The sequence below is a fragment of the Culicoides brevitarsis genome, chromosome 3 (assembly GCF_036172545.1).
Source record: "Culicoides brevitarsis isolate CSIRO-B50_1 chromosome 3, AGI_CSIRO_Cbre_v1, whole genome shotgun sequence".
NCBI lineage: Eukaryota > Metazoa > Arthropoda > Insecta > Diptera > Ceratopogonidae > Culicoides > Culicoides brevitarsis.
In genome coordinates, this window is record NC_087087.1 from 30651242 (window position 1) to 30668699 (window position 17458).

General features: G+C 27.4%; 1 protein-coding gene across 1 annotated transcript in view; it reads right to left on the bottom strand.

Moving 5' to 3' along the window:
- LOC134835499 (uncharacterized) overlaps nucleotides 1-17458 on the bottom strand; it is a 63469-nt gene that overhangs the window by 8048 nt on the left and 37963 nt on the right. The window contains exon 6 of the mRNA XM_063850377.1: nucleotides 47-334. Within this exon, the coding sequence (XP_063706447.1) occupies nucleotides 47-334 (288 nt within the window). The remainder of the gene's footprint in view (nucleotides 1-46; nucleotides 335-17458) is intronic.

The window sequence follows — 17458 nt, forward strand, 5'->3', positions numbered from 1 at the left end:
TCCCCAAATTAGTCCCTCAGCTGAAAAACAAAAAAAAAAATCTTACCGTATGATCGATTTTTTCGCGACTTCCGGTTGACTTGTCATCAGCTTCCGGTATCTCGTCGTCGTACTCCTCCTCGTGCTGCGTCGTTTTCTTCTGTTCCGTTATTGTGGTGCCATCCTTTTGCGCCAAATATTTCGTCTCAATGTCCTCCGAGTCGATTACCTTGTTCGAGTTGTAGGTTTCGCTGACGACACGAGGTCCTTGCGGTACGAGTTGTCGTTGCGCTTCTTCCGAAAACAGTACTGCGGCAACGTTTTCTACGCCACTGTTGATTGCCGCGACATAAGCCTGCGGGAGATAAGGAGAAAAACAAACACATTAGAGATGGAATAACGGTAAAAAAAAGCAAAGTTCAACTCCTACTCCGCCGAACACACAGCGTGACGCGAAAAGTAACAATGTCAAAAAGGAGGAACGATTATTATTGATTACATGCGGCGATCAAGAATCGCATTAACATAGGTGACCATGTTCATGTAATTAAATTAAAATATTTCATCCTCCATTATTGCCATTGTGAAGGTGCATTCAAAGAAAAGGCATAACGGTTTTATGCGCTCTTTTTCTATGGCATGGCAGTGCAAAGTGTTTTGTTTGCCTTGACTGACCTTGATTTTGAATTGGACTCGTGCAGTTTGATAATGAGATAACTTTTTCGTGCATATATTTATGAATTGGCACGCAAAAGCTATTTATTTGTTAAGCCAACCTGCCTTTTGAAAGAAATTTCAGCTCAAAAGTCATCATGAGAAAATTTTTTGACTTAAGCGCATTTTAATATTTTTTTAATTTTTTTTTTCAGATTTTGTCAAAAATACTTTAAGTTGAAAGATAAATTAATGTTTTTGCTAAAAGAATGGAAATTAAGTTGACTATAAGCTTAAAATTAAAAATAAAACTTTGTTAAGTTAATTTAATTTTTCTTAAGTCAAAGCCTTAAGTTAATTAAGTCAAAAATAATAACTTAATTATTTTAAAAAATTTCAACTTATTTCCTTAAAAAAAACTAATTTTAAAAATAATTTTTGGAGAAAAGAAAACAATTTTTGTTAAAAAATATAAAATTATGAAAAAAATTATTTTTTTAAAAATTAGGTTTTTAATTTATTGACTTAAGACTTTAACTTAAGAAAAAGTATGTCAGTTTATGTCATCTTAATTATGTCAAAATTTCAGAAAATTTTTTAAAACTTTTTTTTTATACATTTAAAAATTTTCTAAAAATATAAAAAAAAAATTTGAAAATTGTTTGACAAAAATTATACTTAAGTCGCAGTCTTAAGTCAAAATTAGTAACTTAACTTTTTGCAAAAATATAAATTTTCTTCATAAAATTTTTTTTATTCTTGCCTTAGAGACCAATTAATTTTTGGCAAAAAAAAAAAAATTTCTATGAAAAAAAAATTTTTTTTCGCAAAACTTAGTATTTAATTTACAATTTGACTTTAAACTTTGACTTAAGAAAAAAATATTTTTTTTTTAATTTTTAAAAAACTTTTTGACCTTCAATTTTTAGAAATTTTTAAAAAATTTTTAGAGATTAGGTACAAAATATTTTTTTCTGTAATTTTTTTAAATATTCAAAAAAAAAAAAAAAAAATAAAAATAAAAATTTTAAACAACAGACAGACGTCAAAACGGTTAAAATCCCATTTTTTTTTTAAATCTTCAAAATTCCTTTAAAAACCAAGAGGGAAGTGAAAAAGGAACGAAATAGTAAATAATTTATGTTTTTACAGTTGCATGCAATACTTCTCCAAGTGTGTAATTGATTAAAATATTTTTGAAAACTTTTTCCATGAGTTTCGTTCGTGATGATGATTCATTCACACAAAAAATACAAAAGCAAGTATAAAACACCTTAGAACATAAATTCTGCAGAATAACTAACAATGTACAGAAAAATGATCGGAATTTCACCGCAAAAAGTGGTCAATCAATGAGTTGCGAATTCTTCTTGGATGGTTTTCCGGTTCTTAAAACATTGATGGAATTGTTCGAGATCAAGTTTTATGTAATCATGTGCGGAATTTATTTCTTTTTTTCTGTGTTTTTATGAAGAAAATTAAGTAGAAAGAATTTCTTGAAATGACGAGAAAGTCGAGTTAAGAAAATTTTTCAATTAACTTCATAAGAATTTTTTAAAAATAATTTTATTAAATAAAAAATTTTTTTTTTAATTTTTAATTAAATTTAATTTTTTTATTAATTAAATTATTAAAATTAATTATTAATTTTATTAAAATTTTTAATTAAATAAATTAATTATTTTTTTTTAAATTAAAAAAATTTTAATTTTTTTAAAAATTAATTTATTAAAACTTTTTATTTTAAAAAAATTAAAATTTTTTTAATTTAAAAATAAATAATTAATTTATTTAATTAAAATTTTTAATAAAATTAAATTAATTAAAACATTTAATTTAAATTTTTAATAAAAAAAATAATTTATTTAAAAATATTTTCAATTAAAGAATTTTTTTAAATTTTCAATTAACAAAACCTGTCAATTTGTAAAATAAACAATTTTTTTTGCAATTTTCACACTTTTTTTCAATTACATAACCACACGTGACACATTCAAGCTATCGATTAACATGAAAAAAACTTCAATGACCACTGAACAGGAACACAACTTGAAAAAACTTCACAATCACAAATGGTGATAATCAACATGTCACACGTACAACCAACATATGACAGACAACATTTACCTCATAATTCATAAATTAATGATATAACATAATAAAAAATAATAAAAAAAATGCTGTTTTAATAATGTCGCATTCATGCGGTTTTGCCTCCATGAACTTTATTCACTGTTTTTTTTTTGCAACATACAAAAAATATGTTAATAAAATTATATTTTTGTGAATTTCGCTTGATTGTTATTATGAATAATAATTGCGATGATGCTGTGACGTGAACACGTGCATTATTATGATAATTTGTTGGTTTGACTTGTGAATAAGCTGGAAAAATAAAACCAGCAAAACCAACGAGATTTTTTTTTCGTCTGTTTGTTGATGGTGACCAAGGTAAATTTTTTTGTTTAATTTTATTTTTGGAATTTTTATTTTTATGAGGAAAAGGTGTTGTTTGCTGCATTTTTGTGTAAATGAAATTAATTTTTATGAACTTTTTTTAAAAGTCCCACATTTTGCTCGTCAATTAATCATTGTAGAAAATGCATTTTTGTTAAAGAAATTTGAAAAATGGATTTTATGGCGTCTGTTTTTGGTAAAAATTTTAATTCTAAGACACTAAAAAATTTTTTGTGATGAAACTTAACTCTTAACGAAACATTCTTGAGATGAAATTTGAATTTAACGAAATTTTTTGGAGTGAAAATTTAACTTTTAATACTTAACGAAAGCTTTTTTTGATGAAAATTATGACTTAACGAAAAATTTACCGTAAAATATTGAATTTTTAAAATATTTTTCTTAGAATTTTCGTTAAGTTTAAATTTTTTATCACAAAAAGCTTTCGTTAAGTTTTGTTTTTCAAATTTTTATCTCAAATATTTTTTCGTTAAGTTTTAATTTTTTTATAGTTTGATTATAAAAAATGTTCGTTAAGTTTCAGAAATTTCGTTAAATTTTAATTTTATGAATTTTACTTCAAGAATCTTTCGTTAAATTTTAAATTTTTAAATTTATTACAAGAATTTTTTCGTTAAGTCATAATTTTTGTCATAAAAAAGCTTTCGTTAAGTATTAAAAATCAAATTTTCATCCCAAAAAATTTCGTTAAATTCAAATTTCCTTTCAAGAATGTTTCGTTAAGTTTCGAACTTTGATCATAAATTTTTTTTTAAAACTTGATATTAAAATTTTGCTAAAAAAGTCTTTCGTTAAGTTTTAAATTTTAAGTTTTTATCTCAAATAATTTTCGTTAATTTTTATTTCTCAAATTTTTCCATCAAAGATGTTCGTTAAGTTTAAAAATTTCAAATTTTCAACTAAAATATCTTTCGTTAAGTTATAAAATTCATTAATATCCATAAAAAAATCATCAAATATTTTCAAAAAAATTCCCACAAATTATTTTGGAATGCATTTAAACAGTCCATGCCATGCGACAATTTTATTTCTCTTTTATTGCTTGTTACTCAACCTTCAGCTTCTCTGATGTAACAGCACGAAATCTCAAGAAAGCATGTAATAATTTTTTATGACGTGAGATTTGGTGCTCTTGTTAGTCTCTCAGTATGGCACATAGACTGGTAAAAGTAACGAAAGCAACATAAGAAGCACATTCTGTAATTTAAATCATTATAAAGCTTTTAACATAATTACAACGAAACAAAAAAAAAAGAATCTCGAGTTTTTGGCCTACTACTGTGCCTGTGTCTGGTTGCGCGTTCCTTGTAATGCAATTAGAGAGTCAAGTGTTAAATGCATGAGATTACTGTTATTATTATTGTTCTTCTTGCGCTGCCGTGTACAATTTTACAATCATTCTTTTACGGATAAAAGGCAAGAATCATCATGATTATGCTCTACATTTTTGTGATACGACAACATCCACGCAGCAAACGAAGGGATTGCAAGAAGCTAAAAATTTACCGTATGATTCGTGATACAACAACAACAACCTCTTTTATGGTACATTGCGATCATTTAGTTTTATTACAACAACAACAACAACAAATATTGCTAATGCATTCTTGCTCAAAAAAAAAAGAGGAAAGAATCTAACTATTAACTTGTACTCGCATCTTTGATAGCGACACAAAAGAAAAAGTAAATGGCCATAATAAATAATACCAGAAAATGAGAAAGAAAAGTAGAAAGGTGGAAATATATAAATATACATGTGATGACAAGCCAATGAAATGAAATGAATAGAAGAATAGGTAATCGCACAAAAGAACAAACAATAAAAGAAAGAGGCTTTAATGCACTTTTTCTCTTGTTGGTTAAAAGAAAAAAGGGAGAGAAATCTGATGTAAGTTACTCCATAATATAAAATAATAATAAAAAAAGAAAAAGAATTGAGGAAATAATTGTTACAGAAAATTCAGGTGATTGTAAGATAATATCAATGCCATTCCATTCATTCTAACCGGGAGAACGAGAAATTCTCAGGCGCATTTTATTGCATATGGGTAGAAAAACAAGAAATCTGACACAAATGGGACAAACTCATTAGTCAAAACAGAAGTGTTGTTGCCGTTTTGCTTGTTAGATTTCTGAATAGAGTTTCAATTCAAGAAATTTATTGAAAAAGTGTATTTGTAACGGAGCGAACAAGTGAAGTTAAGGAAGATGGATTTTTGACAGTTCATTTGACGTTTTGTGTGTAAGCTTATAACTTTAGTTTTCAAACAAAAAAATTTAACAAAAATATTTCCTGCAAAATGGCTTTTGGAAATTTAGTTGAGGCTTAGATAAATAAGCTGTGTCTCTAAAAAATTTCTGATTTTGCGCTTCTTATTAAATTCTCAATAGAATAAATTTTCTTTTATACTTTGACTTTCTCATTGAGGTTGTAGGCAATTGAAGACAATTAGCTTCTTCTGGTTTAGCATATCTGGACTTCGTGTTTTCGTGTGACATAGTCTTCCAGAACATCAGAGGAAGAGTTCATCCCATTCAAATTTTAGGTCGGACCCTAATGTAGATTGCATCTCTTGTCAGGGTTTTCGGTTAATCTTGTTGGTTGTTCCGTTTTTTCCTTCACTATTATATACTGCAGTTCATACATTAAAAGTTCTTCGGCTGTCTATTTCATTATTGTTTTTGTAGTTAGCTTGTTACACAAACAAAGTTTTTTTTTTACTTTATTTAATTTTTTTAAATTTTGATATATATAATACATATAATTTTCACTTTAAAAATTTCACAGATAAAATTTGATTAATTTATTTTTTTTTAATATTTAATATTTTCATTTGAGACAAATAAACAAAATATCAAAAGATTAAGTAAATTATTGTAAAAACATATGTCAAAAATTTTTTTTTTAAATTATCACAAATGTCACTTTTTCAAAACTCGATAAAAGTTACTTGCTCACTCCCTTAAATTTTATCATTTTAACTTATTTTATGCACTATTTACACTTTTTTATTTTTGCGTAGGACCAAAATTCTTATTTTATTTATTAAAAATTTTATTCATTTAAGCCCTTTCCGTCGAGTTGCTTAACTATTTTTTTTATCATATTGATACCAAAATTTCAAAGTTACCCACTTAAATTCACAGCAAGTATCTAATGTCTCGTTTGAAATCACGTACGAAATTCCTTACTAGCCACTCACTCACGACGTCGTTGTTGGCAATTTTTCCACATTTTTTTTTTATTTTATTAATTTAATGACCTCCCACAAACAATTTTTCCAATAAATTGACATTTTATGTGGCCCATGCAAAAAAATCTTCTTTTGCAAAGTAAAAGTCTGTCAGGTTTAAAAATGTTGCTGAACGTTGACTTGTCAGAACCGATTTTCTTCACATGGCGTTCGTGATTTATTTATGGCCAAGCCAATAGAGAATGTACAAAACGAACGATGAAATAGCTCGAAAGTAAAAATTCTTTTAAAAAGTTTTTTTTGTGCTGTTATCATGAAGTTAACCGTTAGATGGAACAGACAAGTCGGTGATCCATGTACCATTTTTATGTATCACGATTGTTCGTTCTCCGAAATTTTTAATAAATTCTTGTCTTTGATGTCTTTTGCTCGAAAGCCCATTGAAATGAGGAGGATGATGATGATGATGTTCTTTGTGCAAAAAAGAGCACTTGCAGTAAAATTGCACAAAATCTGGTGCATTGTTATTTATAACAAACGACATTATAATAACATGCTCTCTAAATCGACTTAAGTATTGACATTATTAGGTTCGGTATGTTTGTTTACCTTCCATACCGCATCCAATACTTTTGAATTTATTTGAACGTCTCTTCCTTAACGGTATTTATTGTAGAAGGAAAAAAGCGTCGCCATGTCACACTAAAAGTGTTTATTTTGCAAATATTTTTCCTCAATAGAGACAATAACTCTGCCCGTAGCAGGCACGAGAGCGAGCGAAAGAGAAGAAGAAGTGAATAAATAAATAAATATTATTCGAAACTTTTTTACTCTTGCTCTAACTGCTGCTGCTCGTTTCATCGTCGTCGTCGTCGCACAGAAATTGAATTTATTGACTAAATTGAGCGATACGGAAAGGCGTGTGAAAAGTCGGGGACTGTGCCCGGGTAAGTATAGTTTGACCTTAAACTCTTAGACCTAACTACAAATAACCATTGGAGATAACAGCAGGTTTCAGGTAAAAAATATCGCCATCCCTGGAATGGAAGCCCGTAACTGAATGCAGGTTCACACGAAAATTGCATAATATTACAGTATAAATAGATTTAAAAAGATGTTGTAAGTAAGCGCTTTCATGTTATTTTATATAATAATTTTATTTCTTTCGTAGCCTGCAGTGTCATATACGAATAAAGGAACGAACGAGCGATTGAGGTGCAAGACCTGAGTAGGTAAGTAAGTGCATAAATATGTCATAATAAGAACATTTTTTTTATTTCGTTTTCACAGTGGTTAGAAAAGTGACTAAATTGACAGTTTAAGGTTTATTAATGGGGTTCAATTTTAGATCTGAAGATGAATTTGAAGAAATTTTTTGGATAACTCAAACTGGTAAGATCTCAATTTTTCTAATTAATTCAAACCAAGCAATTTAAAGTTAAAAGCAAGTAAGAAGTAACTAAGGATGTCATTTGACTTGGTAACAAGTACCGAAAGGCAGAGAAATCTTAATCTACACAGATTAGTGAAAATAACTTATTCAGCTTCAATTTCTCAGAAACACGTAGAAACATGAAAATATCAGAAAAAAAGTTTCAGAAACAACATGAATCGAACTGGAGATCCTTATTGAATCTATTAAAAAACCCAAACGGAAAAGGTTTAAGGTTATAGAAAATGAATCGAAAATGCAGAAAAAGAACAAGCAAGGCAATACTTCACAAGTAATGAACAAGCATTCACTACACTAAACGATATTTACTTAGTATTAAGACGACATCCCATCAGAACCATGGTACGACGGATGTGATAGTGTCGATTAGTTCTATTCCAAAATGCAAGTCAAAGCACGTCATTCGATTTCATCATTTTATATAAAAAAAAAAAAATATTGCATTAGAATTATTGAAGGCTTTTTGTTAGGCCTAAATTAGTCAAAAAACCTAAATTCAAAATTTTGGAATGAGCTTTGTAAGCACTTTTAGTGGCATATGCTAAAGAGGTACTTGGAAACCCACAAATGTACTAAAAAATGTCTAAAATATCAAAAGCTCATTCCAGAATTTTAAATTTAGGTTTTGTCAAGTCTAAAAAACACAAAACTATCAAAAAATCTCATGCTATATTTTTTTGAGAATGATGAATTTTTGATTTGTTTGTATCCAAAGTTATGAAGAAATATGTCTAGAGTAAAATTAACCAAATCTCAAACCGCAGGGCTTCTAATACGATAAAATCATGCATTGCACTGAAAAGCCGTCTTATTTTTGAATAAAATTTCAATTCATGCAACGCGATGATGATGATGACAACTCACATCTCTCGATGACGGAGATAGAGAAATAAGTTGTTATCACGTTTCTCTATTAAATTTTCAAATTTTATTATATCACACTCTCGTAATATTTGTCAATGTTGAGAGATAACACACAACACACCTTTAGAGCATAGTTAAACAAACAAAAACTAATAACACAATAAGCGAAGGAAACGCAAATATTTGGTATTAAAAGTAAAACTTAATCATCTAAAATTTCGTTCGTTTGTTCGAGAAAATAAGAAGGCGAAACTACGTGTAAATTCGTTATTATAATTTATAACACGAATTTGTAACAACAAACAAAAACACGAACAATTAATGTTTATTAATTTGATGGCAATTTAAAATGAGACGACAACGCTCGGAATTATTAGATGAATATTTTAGTGAAAGTCGTTTAATTTCTCCCCTTTCGCTCGTTCTCGATGTTTGTTCAACAAACAGAGTTGATGTCGTTATTAGTATTATAACTTTGTCCTGTTTTCCTGCTTGATACTTAAAAACCGCAAAATTGGAGAGTTCCGTTCTACTTATTTTTTGAGTGGATTACCTACCTCAACTGTGTCGGTATTTAAGAGCCTTTAATTTTTTTTTTAATTTAAATTTTTTTTAAATTTTAAAATAATTAAAAAAAAAATTAAAATAATTTTAAAATAATTTAAAAAAAAATTTAAATAATTTTTAAATAATTTTTAAATAATTTTTAAATAATTTTTAAATAATTTTAAAATAATTTTAAAATAATTTTAAAATAATTTTTAAATAATTTTAAAATAATTTAAATAAAACATTTTTTATAAATTTTAATAATTTAAAATTTTTTAAATTAAATTTTTCGCTTCAAATATAAACTTTTTAATGTTTTAATGACATTTAACGACTAAAAGTAGTTTCAAAAGCCAACCAACTGAAATCTAGTTTTTTTTTCATTCTTGTTTTCACAAACCAGATGAACATTAAAACATGCAGAAAATTAGAGTTACACAGGATGTAAACTAAAAAGAACACAAAATCCGTGGGAGTGCGACTTCAATACTCGGCTAAGTGATAAGATTTTCTTATAGAAACGCACTTATTTGCACTTCGATGCGTATTTAACACAAACTCACATGAAATGTCGACGACAAGTTGTGGGCGAAATGCTAAAAAAACACAAAAAAAACGAGTTTCGAGTCCACGAGAACTACGATGACTCATCATCCGGAACGTGTTTCACCGGAAAAGTTTTTCTTTGCTTTTACCGTTACCTTGCACTATGCACTACCGCAAGACGTTCCAAGACGACGCTTACGTAAGAGAATTTTCGATAAACAAAATAATATTTCATGTGCGCACTTGCTTTCAATAACAGATTATTTTTTGGTTCTGTAACAAAAGATATGAAAGTGCAGTCAAGTGTAGCACGAAAAAGCATGAAAAAAGGCAATTTACAATGCAACCACAAGTATTTTATGTTTTTTTTTCGAAAGAAAAAAAAATGTTTTATCGATTCTGATTTTTTTCTTGTATTTTTTACAAGGTTTTCGCGAAGGAAAGGTGTTAATTTTTTTCAATTCCTTCCCGAAAGAACTCCACATGTTAACAAGTATCCCGTGTCGTTGCTGCGAATTTATTGGTCTAAAAGTGTAATTTCTCATTTTCTCTCTTCATTTCGCGCGCGCGATAATTGTCGCACAATAAAACAGGTTTGATCGACTTTGCATCATAAATCATCCTTTTTTGCGTCCCACAAATTTTTTTTAGCATGAAAATTTTTTAATGAGCGAGACACAACATTGTTCGACAATATTTGCTTATAATATGCATGAATCTCGTTAAAAGTGTAAACAAGTTGCTTCTGGTTCCAGAAAAATGTCAAATTTGTACGTAACACACTTGGATGGTTCATTGTCTGAAAATGCACTTTATTGCATTTTTGGTTGGTTTCAGGTTTGGTACCCGAAAATGTATTGTGTGACTTAAATTGTTTCGTGTTTCTCTTTTGGTTATGTACTTCTTTGGTTTTTTTTTGCATTTTGGATGAATTTGTTGCTCAATGATGGATTAACGTCTTTTATTTTAAAGCAATTTTTTTTAATTCTGAATTTCTAAGTTAATTTAATAATAACAGCGCCATCTGGAGTTAAAATTTTTAGATTTGAGGCTTTTTCAATTTAAGTTTTCATTTTTTATCCGAAAAAAAAATTAATTGAAATTATTCAGCTTTCAAAATATTGTTTTATTTTTGGAAATAATTATTTTTGGCTATAAAGCGCCATCTAGCGTCTCTTTTATTGAATTTTTTTATAAATTCATGAGTTTATACTTTTAGTCCTTAACAAGTTTATGCAGCTTTTAAACCTTGAGCTTTAGAAAATTTAACAAAACTTTAATGACTCGTAAATAAAAAAGCGCCATCTTAACAAAAAATTTTTATGTAAAAATAAAAAAAATATATATAAAAAAAAAAATTAAAAAAAAAAAAACTTTGAGCTTAAAAAAATCCAATAAAATTTAGTATTTTAAAAGTTTATGCAAGTTTAAAACGTTCGGATATTTTAATGAAACTTAAATGACTCGTAAATAGATAAATTTGTAAAATTTAAAGCGCCATCTAGCGTCTATATTTTTTATTGGTTCAAACTATGAGTCTGTGAATATTTAAATAAGCTTCTACCTTATAAAAGTTTTCAGAATTTTGAATTCAAGAACATTCGTATTAACTTTTCGTTAAAAATTGAAGTCATAAGATTTAAAAAGCGCCCTCTGTTGTATCTTTTTGTTGATTTTTAATAATAAATCTATTAAAATTACTTTAAGTCTTCAAAAAATTCATGCAGCTTCAAAACTTTGAGCTTCAAAAAAATTAACAAAACTTTAATGACTTGTAAATAGGTGAATTTGTTAAATATCAAGCGCCATCTAGCGTCAATATTTTTTTATTGGTTAAAATTATGAGTCTGTGAATATTTAAATGAGTTTTTACTTTAGAATTTTTCAGGTTTTTGCCTTAAGGAACTTTTGTATTAATTTAGCTTTAAAAATTGAAGTCTACAGATTTATAAAGCGCCCTCTATTGACAAATTATTCAACTACAATTTTTTTAAAAATCAATTTCGGTTAAAATTTTGTATAAAAAAACTTTTGTTGAACTGAAATACGCTTTCAATAATCATCACGTAGCAAATTTTGAACGACAAAACACTGTCTGCTCAACCATTCCTCCTTTGCATCGTATATCACGGCATTAAATTACCAAGCTAACTAACTTAACAAAACGAAAAATCCTTTCTTTGATTTATTTTGTGTGTCGAATAAAATTTTGCATGCACTTTACAATGTGTTTCTGCTTAACTCTTGTCGATGCAGCTTGCGATAAAACGGGTGCATTCGACCAAAGTAAAAATCTACAGGTACACTCGAGATTTGCATTTGCAACGACGAAAAATCCTACACGATTTATATAACTCGAGATTTCGCGCAGCAACATAACATCTTATGGCTGTCTTTTGTTTTTATTTTTTTTTGTGTTTGTGGATAAATCATTAAAAAAGCGAAATAACGAGAAACGAGACGACGTGATAAAGTACAAGTGGAGTGAATGTTGTTACTTAAGACGATCATGTTGTCGATGATGAATTCAAGTGAAAACGAAAGTAGATACGTGTATTTCTCATCAATCTTACGTCGTTTTTTTTCTTCTCTACTTTACGAAAACATCTCGTCACGTCAATGCATCATCATCCAGCACAATGACCGACGACGTGAACCTTATTTGGCGTTGCAAGCATTAAAATTCATAAATATTTATGACGAAATTCGAGAAAAAAGCGGCTACTGAATCGATTAAGCGATTTGGCGCACCCACAAAAAAAACTTTCGTCGTTTCCTCGTTGAGACTCAAGTTCAAGGAGGTCGAGTACACTCGAAAAATTTGAGAGATTGCCGGGAGATAAGTCAAGGAAGGTCGACACTTCTTGTGTAACAAACGATAAACCTTTCTACCGTTTCTCGTTCGAAAAAGTAATAAAATCAATACGACCTTGATGGTGTGTTAATGCCTTATTTAACGGCGCGCAGCGATATCCGTATGTGATATTTTCTCTTTTGCCGCGCGCCGCGAGATTACATTGTCTCATGAAATAAGTCTCATTTTATGTCGAAGTGAAAGTCTTTAACAAAAGTTTTTTTTTATTGTGAACGCGTAGTTCATTTTATCAAGTATCGCCACGTGAGATCGAATGCATTTGATAAATAAACAAAAAATGCATCGGTTGTTAATTTATGCGGTGCATTGATTGACATGGAGAGGAATAATTTTTTTTTATTATAGGAAATGTTATTTGAAATTTCCCTTAATTTTTTTATGACTTTATAAAGCGAGATTTCTAAATAAATATTTTTTTTATTCAATATTTATTTTAAAAAATATATTTGAATATTTAAAAAGTTTAGACTTACATTTTTAAATAATTAAAAAAAAAAATTAAATTAAAAAAAAATAATTTTTTATTTTTTCTTTTTAATTTTTGATTTAATTGAATTAATTATTATTTAATTTTATTTAATTATTTATTTAATTATGATTTAAATTTAAATAATAAAAAAAATAATTAAATTAATAAATTATGATTTAAATAAAAGTCATTTAATTATTTTTTAAATAAAAAAATTTTTTCATTAAATTTAAAATAATTTTAATAAAAGTAATTTGATTTTTTTTAAAATAATTTAATACTTGATTTAAAATTTTTGACATAGAATAAAATTATTTTTTTTTAATTTTAATTTTAAAAAATTTAATAAAAAAAAATTTTTTTTTATTTTTTAAATTAAAAAAATTGTTTATTTTTTTTTAATAATTAAATTCTTCGAAGCTTAAAAAAATTACGAAAAAAATTTTTTTTTTTATTTTAATAATAAAAATAATTTAAATTTTGTTTTTTAAATAATTAATAAAATATTTTTTTTAAATTTATTTTTTTTTTAAATTAAAATTTATTAAAATAAATAAAAATTAATTAAATTAATTTAAATGAATTGAAAAATTTTAAATAAAAATTGTAAATAAAGTTGAGTACCTATTAAAAATCAAGAATTAAATAAAAATTAAATCTTTTAATTCCAACAAATAAATTTGAAATTAAAAAAAAATAATTTAAAATATTGAAAATAAAAAGTTGCCAAACTTCAAATGACTTAAAGCCACACGAAATATTTTTAGATGATTTTCGAAATAAATTTGCTCCAGACCTTTGTTAAAATTTCTGCGAACATTTCAACTAATTACCTCGCATTGGCTGCACGATGCCAATTCTCATGAAAAAAAAACCTATATTTCTAAATCTCTTTCTTAATGTCTTTTAAACATGCCATCGTCCATCTTCTTCCAATTCTCCACACATGCCTACTTTTTTGTAAATCTCTCTCTTTATTTTTTTGCATAACACAAATCTATACTAAATAAATAATAATACTTCATTCCCTTTTCATTCCAGTCTGCGCACATTAATTTGGCAATTTAATGATTTTTTTTTTCGGGATATTCTTTGCGCGGCAAAAGTTCTTTTGAAAAATTTCAAACAACAATGAAAAGTCTCTGGCAAATTCCATTCTAATTATTGGGCTTTTTATTTTGAGTCGTTTTCTTGAGTTATTTCCCGTAATTGGCTCGCATTGTGCATTTTGTAGCGAAATAAGTTAATCAAGCTTAAAAGTTCGAAGAGTGAGAACGCAGGACAAATTTATTCTTTCGCGTTAATGACTCAACGTTAGTCAAGGAGGGCGATGATGAAGACGAGAACGACTAGTAGCGCTTGTGGGACGGCAAGGAGGCGTTACAGAAGAATCTTTTAATTATGCTAACGAATATTCCCGACCTCTTTTTAGTTTTTCAGTAATTAGTTTTTTTATTTAATGCATTTTAAGGAAAAAAAATTTTTGAGAAAAAAAATTTGAGTCTGTCTTTAATTTTTTAAAAGATAAAAAATTTAATTTAAATAAATTAAAAGGTTATTTTATTTTTTTTTAATTATTTAAATATAAAATAAATTAAATTTAAATAAAATTTTAATTTTTTTTTAAAATTCCATTTTAATTAAAATAAATTGAATAATTAATTATTTTTTTTATTTTTTAAATAATTTTTATTTTTTTTTTTAATTTTTTAAATAATTTTTATTTTTTTTTTTAATTTTTTAAATAATTTTTATTTTTTTTTTTAATTTTTTAAATAATTTTTATTTTTTAAAAATTATTAATTAATTTTTTTCTGTATTAATTAAATTAAAAAATTAAAATTTTATTAAAAATACGCTCAAATCACTAATTTTACATTTTTTGTTAATTTTCTTTTCAGATCTGTGCCACCCAGTAAAAATCTTTGGAGTGACCAAAGTAATTAACCAAAAAAACAAAAATAAATAAAGCAAGCCAGGCAGCAATAAAAGGAACTTGTTTTTGTGCTCCTTGCTATTACGCGCTTAAATATCTTTATAATGTCTTATTCAAAGCGATAAATGGACCAAAGCGACCATTATCTTGCATTCATGAAATTAATTTTCTTGTGCACAGCATTGCCACCCTTTTCAGTCTAATAGCAAGCTCAGACTGCGATATAAATCGGCAAATTAACGGATTGAATTGATAGTGAGCGTGTTTTTGTGCGTTTTTCCTTCGGTTTTTACTTAACGCAAACACTAAATTTTGCTAAATTGTTTCGGATAATGAACCATTAATTTAATTTTGGCAAATAGTGGGTACTTTGCATTATGTTTTATGGCTTCCAGTGCACAACAAATAATTTTTGCTGTGCGAACAACGTGAGAAGCTTGTTTGGTTTCCAGTTGTTTTGACAACAATAACGCAAGTAAATTATTTATGTAGACAAAATTTAATGCATACAACAACTTTTTATCGTTGTTTCATCTATTTTTCTTGTGTCTTGTGCAACTTTTTGCTGGTTGCCTGACTTGCGTTGCTTTACTCGGCGGATTGAAAATAAATTAAATAAATTTTTAAAGACTTAAAATTTTGTGGTTTTGAATTTTTCTTTGAGGTCTAAAAATTTTTTTTTGAGGTCTTAAAATTATTTCTTAAGGTTTTAAAATTTTCTCTTGAGGTTTTAAAATTTTCTCTTGAGGTCTCAAAATTTTCTCTTGAGGTCTTAAAATTTTCTCTTGAGGTCTTCAAAATTTTCTCTTGAGGTCTTAAAATTTTCTCTTGAGGTTTAAAAATTTTCTCTTGAGGTCTTAAAATTTTCTCTTGAGGTTTAAAAATTTTCTCTTGAGGTCTTAAAATTATCTCTTGAGGTCTTAAAATTTTCTCTTGAGGTTTAAAAATTTTCTCTTGAGGTCTTAAAATTTTCTCTTGAGGTTCAAAAATTTCCTCTTGAGGTCTTAAGATTTTCTCTTGAGGTTTTAAAATTTTCTCTTGAGGTCTTAAAATTTTCTCTTGAGGTCTTAAAATTATTTCTTGAGGTTCGTATATTTTCTCTTGAGGTCTTAAAATTATTTCTTGAGGTTCGTATATTTTCTCTTGAGGTTTAAAAATTTTCTCTTGAGGTCTTAAAATTATTTCTTGAGGTTCGTATATTTTCTCTTGAGGTTTAAAAATTTTCTCTTGAGGTCTTAAAAATTTTCTCTTGAGGTCTTAAAATTATCTCTTGAGGTTTAAAAATTTTCTCTTGAGGTCTTAAAATTATTTCTTAAGGTTTTAAAATTTTCTCTTGAGGTTTTAAAATTTTCTCTTGAGGTCTTAAAATTATTTCTTGAGGTTCGTATATTTTCTCTTGAGGTCTTAAAATTTTCTCTTGAGGTCCCAAAATTTTCTCTTGAGGTCTTAAAATTATCTCTTGAGGTTTAAAATTTCTTTTGAGGATTTAAGTTAAAAAAATATTTATAAATCTGTGAAACTAATTCATTTTTAAATCACAAGGCACCCTCGCATGGTTAGACCAAAATTATAATTTAATTTTAAGCCCAATTCATAATAATGATAATTTTACCTCTGAGCGCCTTGCTTGGCAAAAAGTTTGTCGTCTGAGTGTTAAATAAATTGATTCACACATAGAATTTTGAGAGACAAGACAAGATGTGCGACACGAACGTCAGTAGTAGTAAAAAAAAGTGTTACTTGTCTTGTTCGTTATATCATTTTTTCATGTCTACCACGCCACTGCGATGTCATGAAAGATAAAACAGAAATAAATTTATCATATTTTTTTTCATCTCTTGTTCTCTCTAGCATTTCCACAAATCATTAAATTTATGCGCTCATATTTGCTCATCCTCCTTTTCTTCTTTATTTAGCAAGTAAGTAATAATAAACAACGACAGCAAATCTAAGCAATCCGAGAGACGATACGTGCCAAAAATGGACATCAAGTAGCGCGATCTGACATTTCTGCAACGTTCAAGATTGAAGACTGGAAAATATTTTGTTATTCCGTATTTTGCTGTTGCTGCCGTTTTGCTTTTTGCTACATCCATGACCAGAATTTTTAATGGGCTCGATTGTCATAAATGTATGAGAATATTATTTTGGTTTCTGCTTGAGCCAACGAGGGATTCTCTAACGATTTTTTTTTGAGACCCCCTTCGATTGTTTTTTTTTTTGTTCGAAACTATCACGACTGCAGAAACATGAAAGAATTTCAACGCACAGCAGAAATCATGAGCCTACTACTAAATAATAAGTAGCTTTATTAATATCATTAAAAAAGGGCAAAAGGGTTAATATGAGATGCAATTCTTTTCATCTTCGTTGTTTTTTTTCTTGCTTTTCTGCGGAATGGATTGGATGGCATGCAATGCATCATCATGATATGCAAGAAATGTTTGTGTGGCGCGTCGAC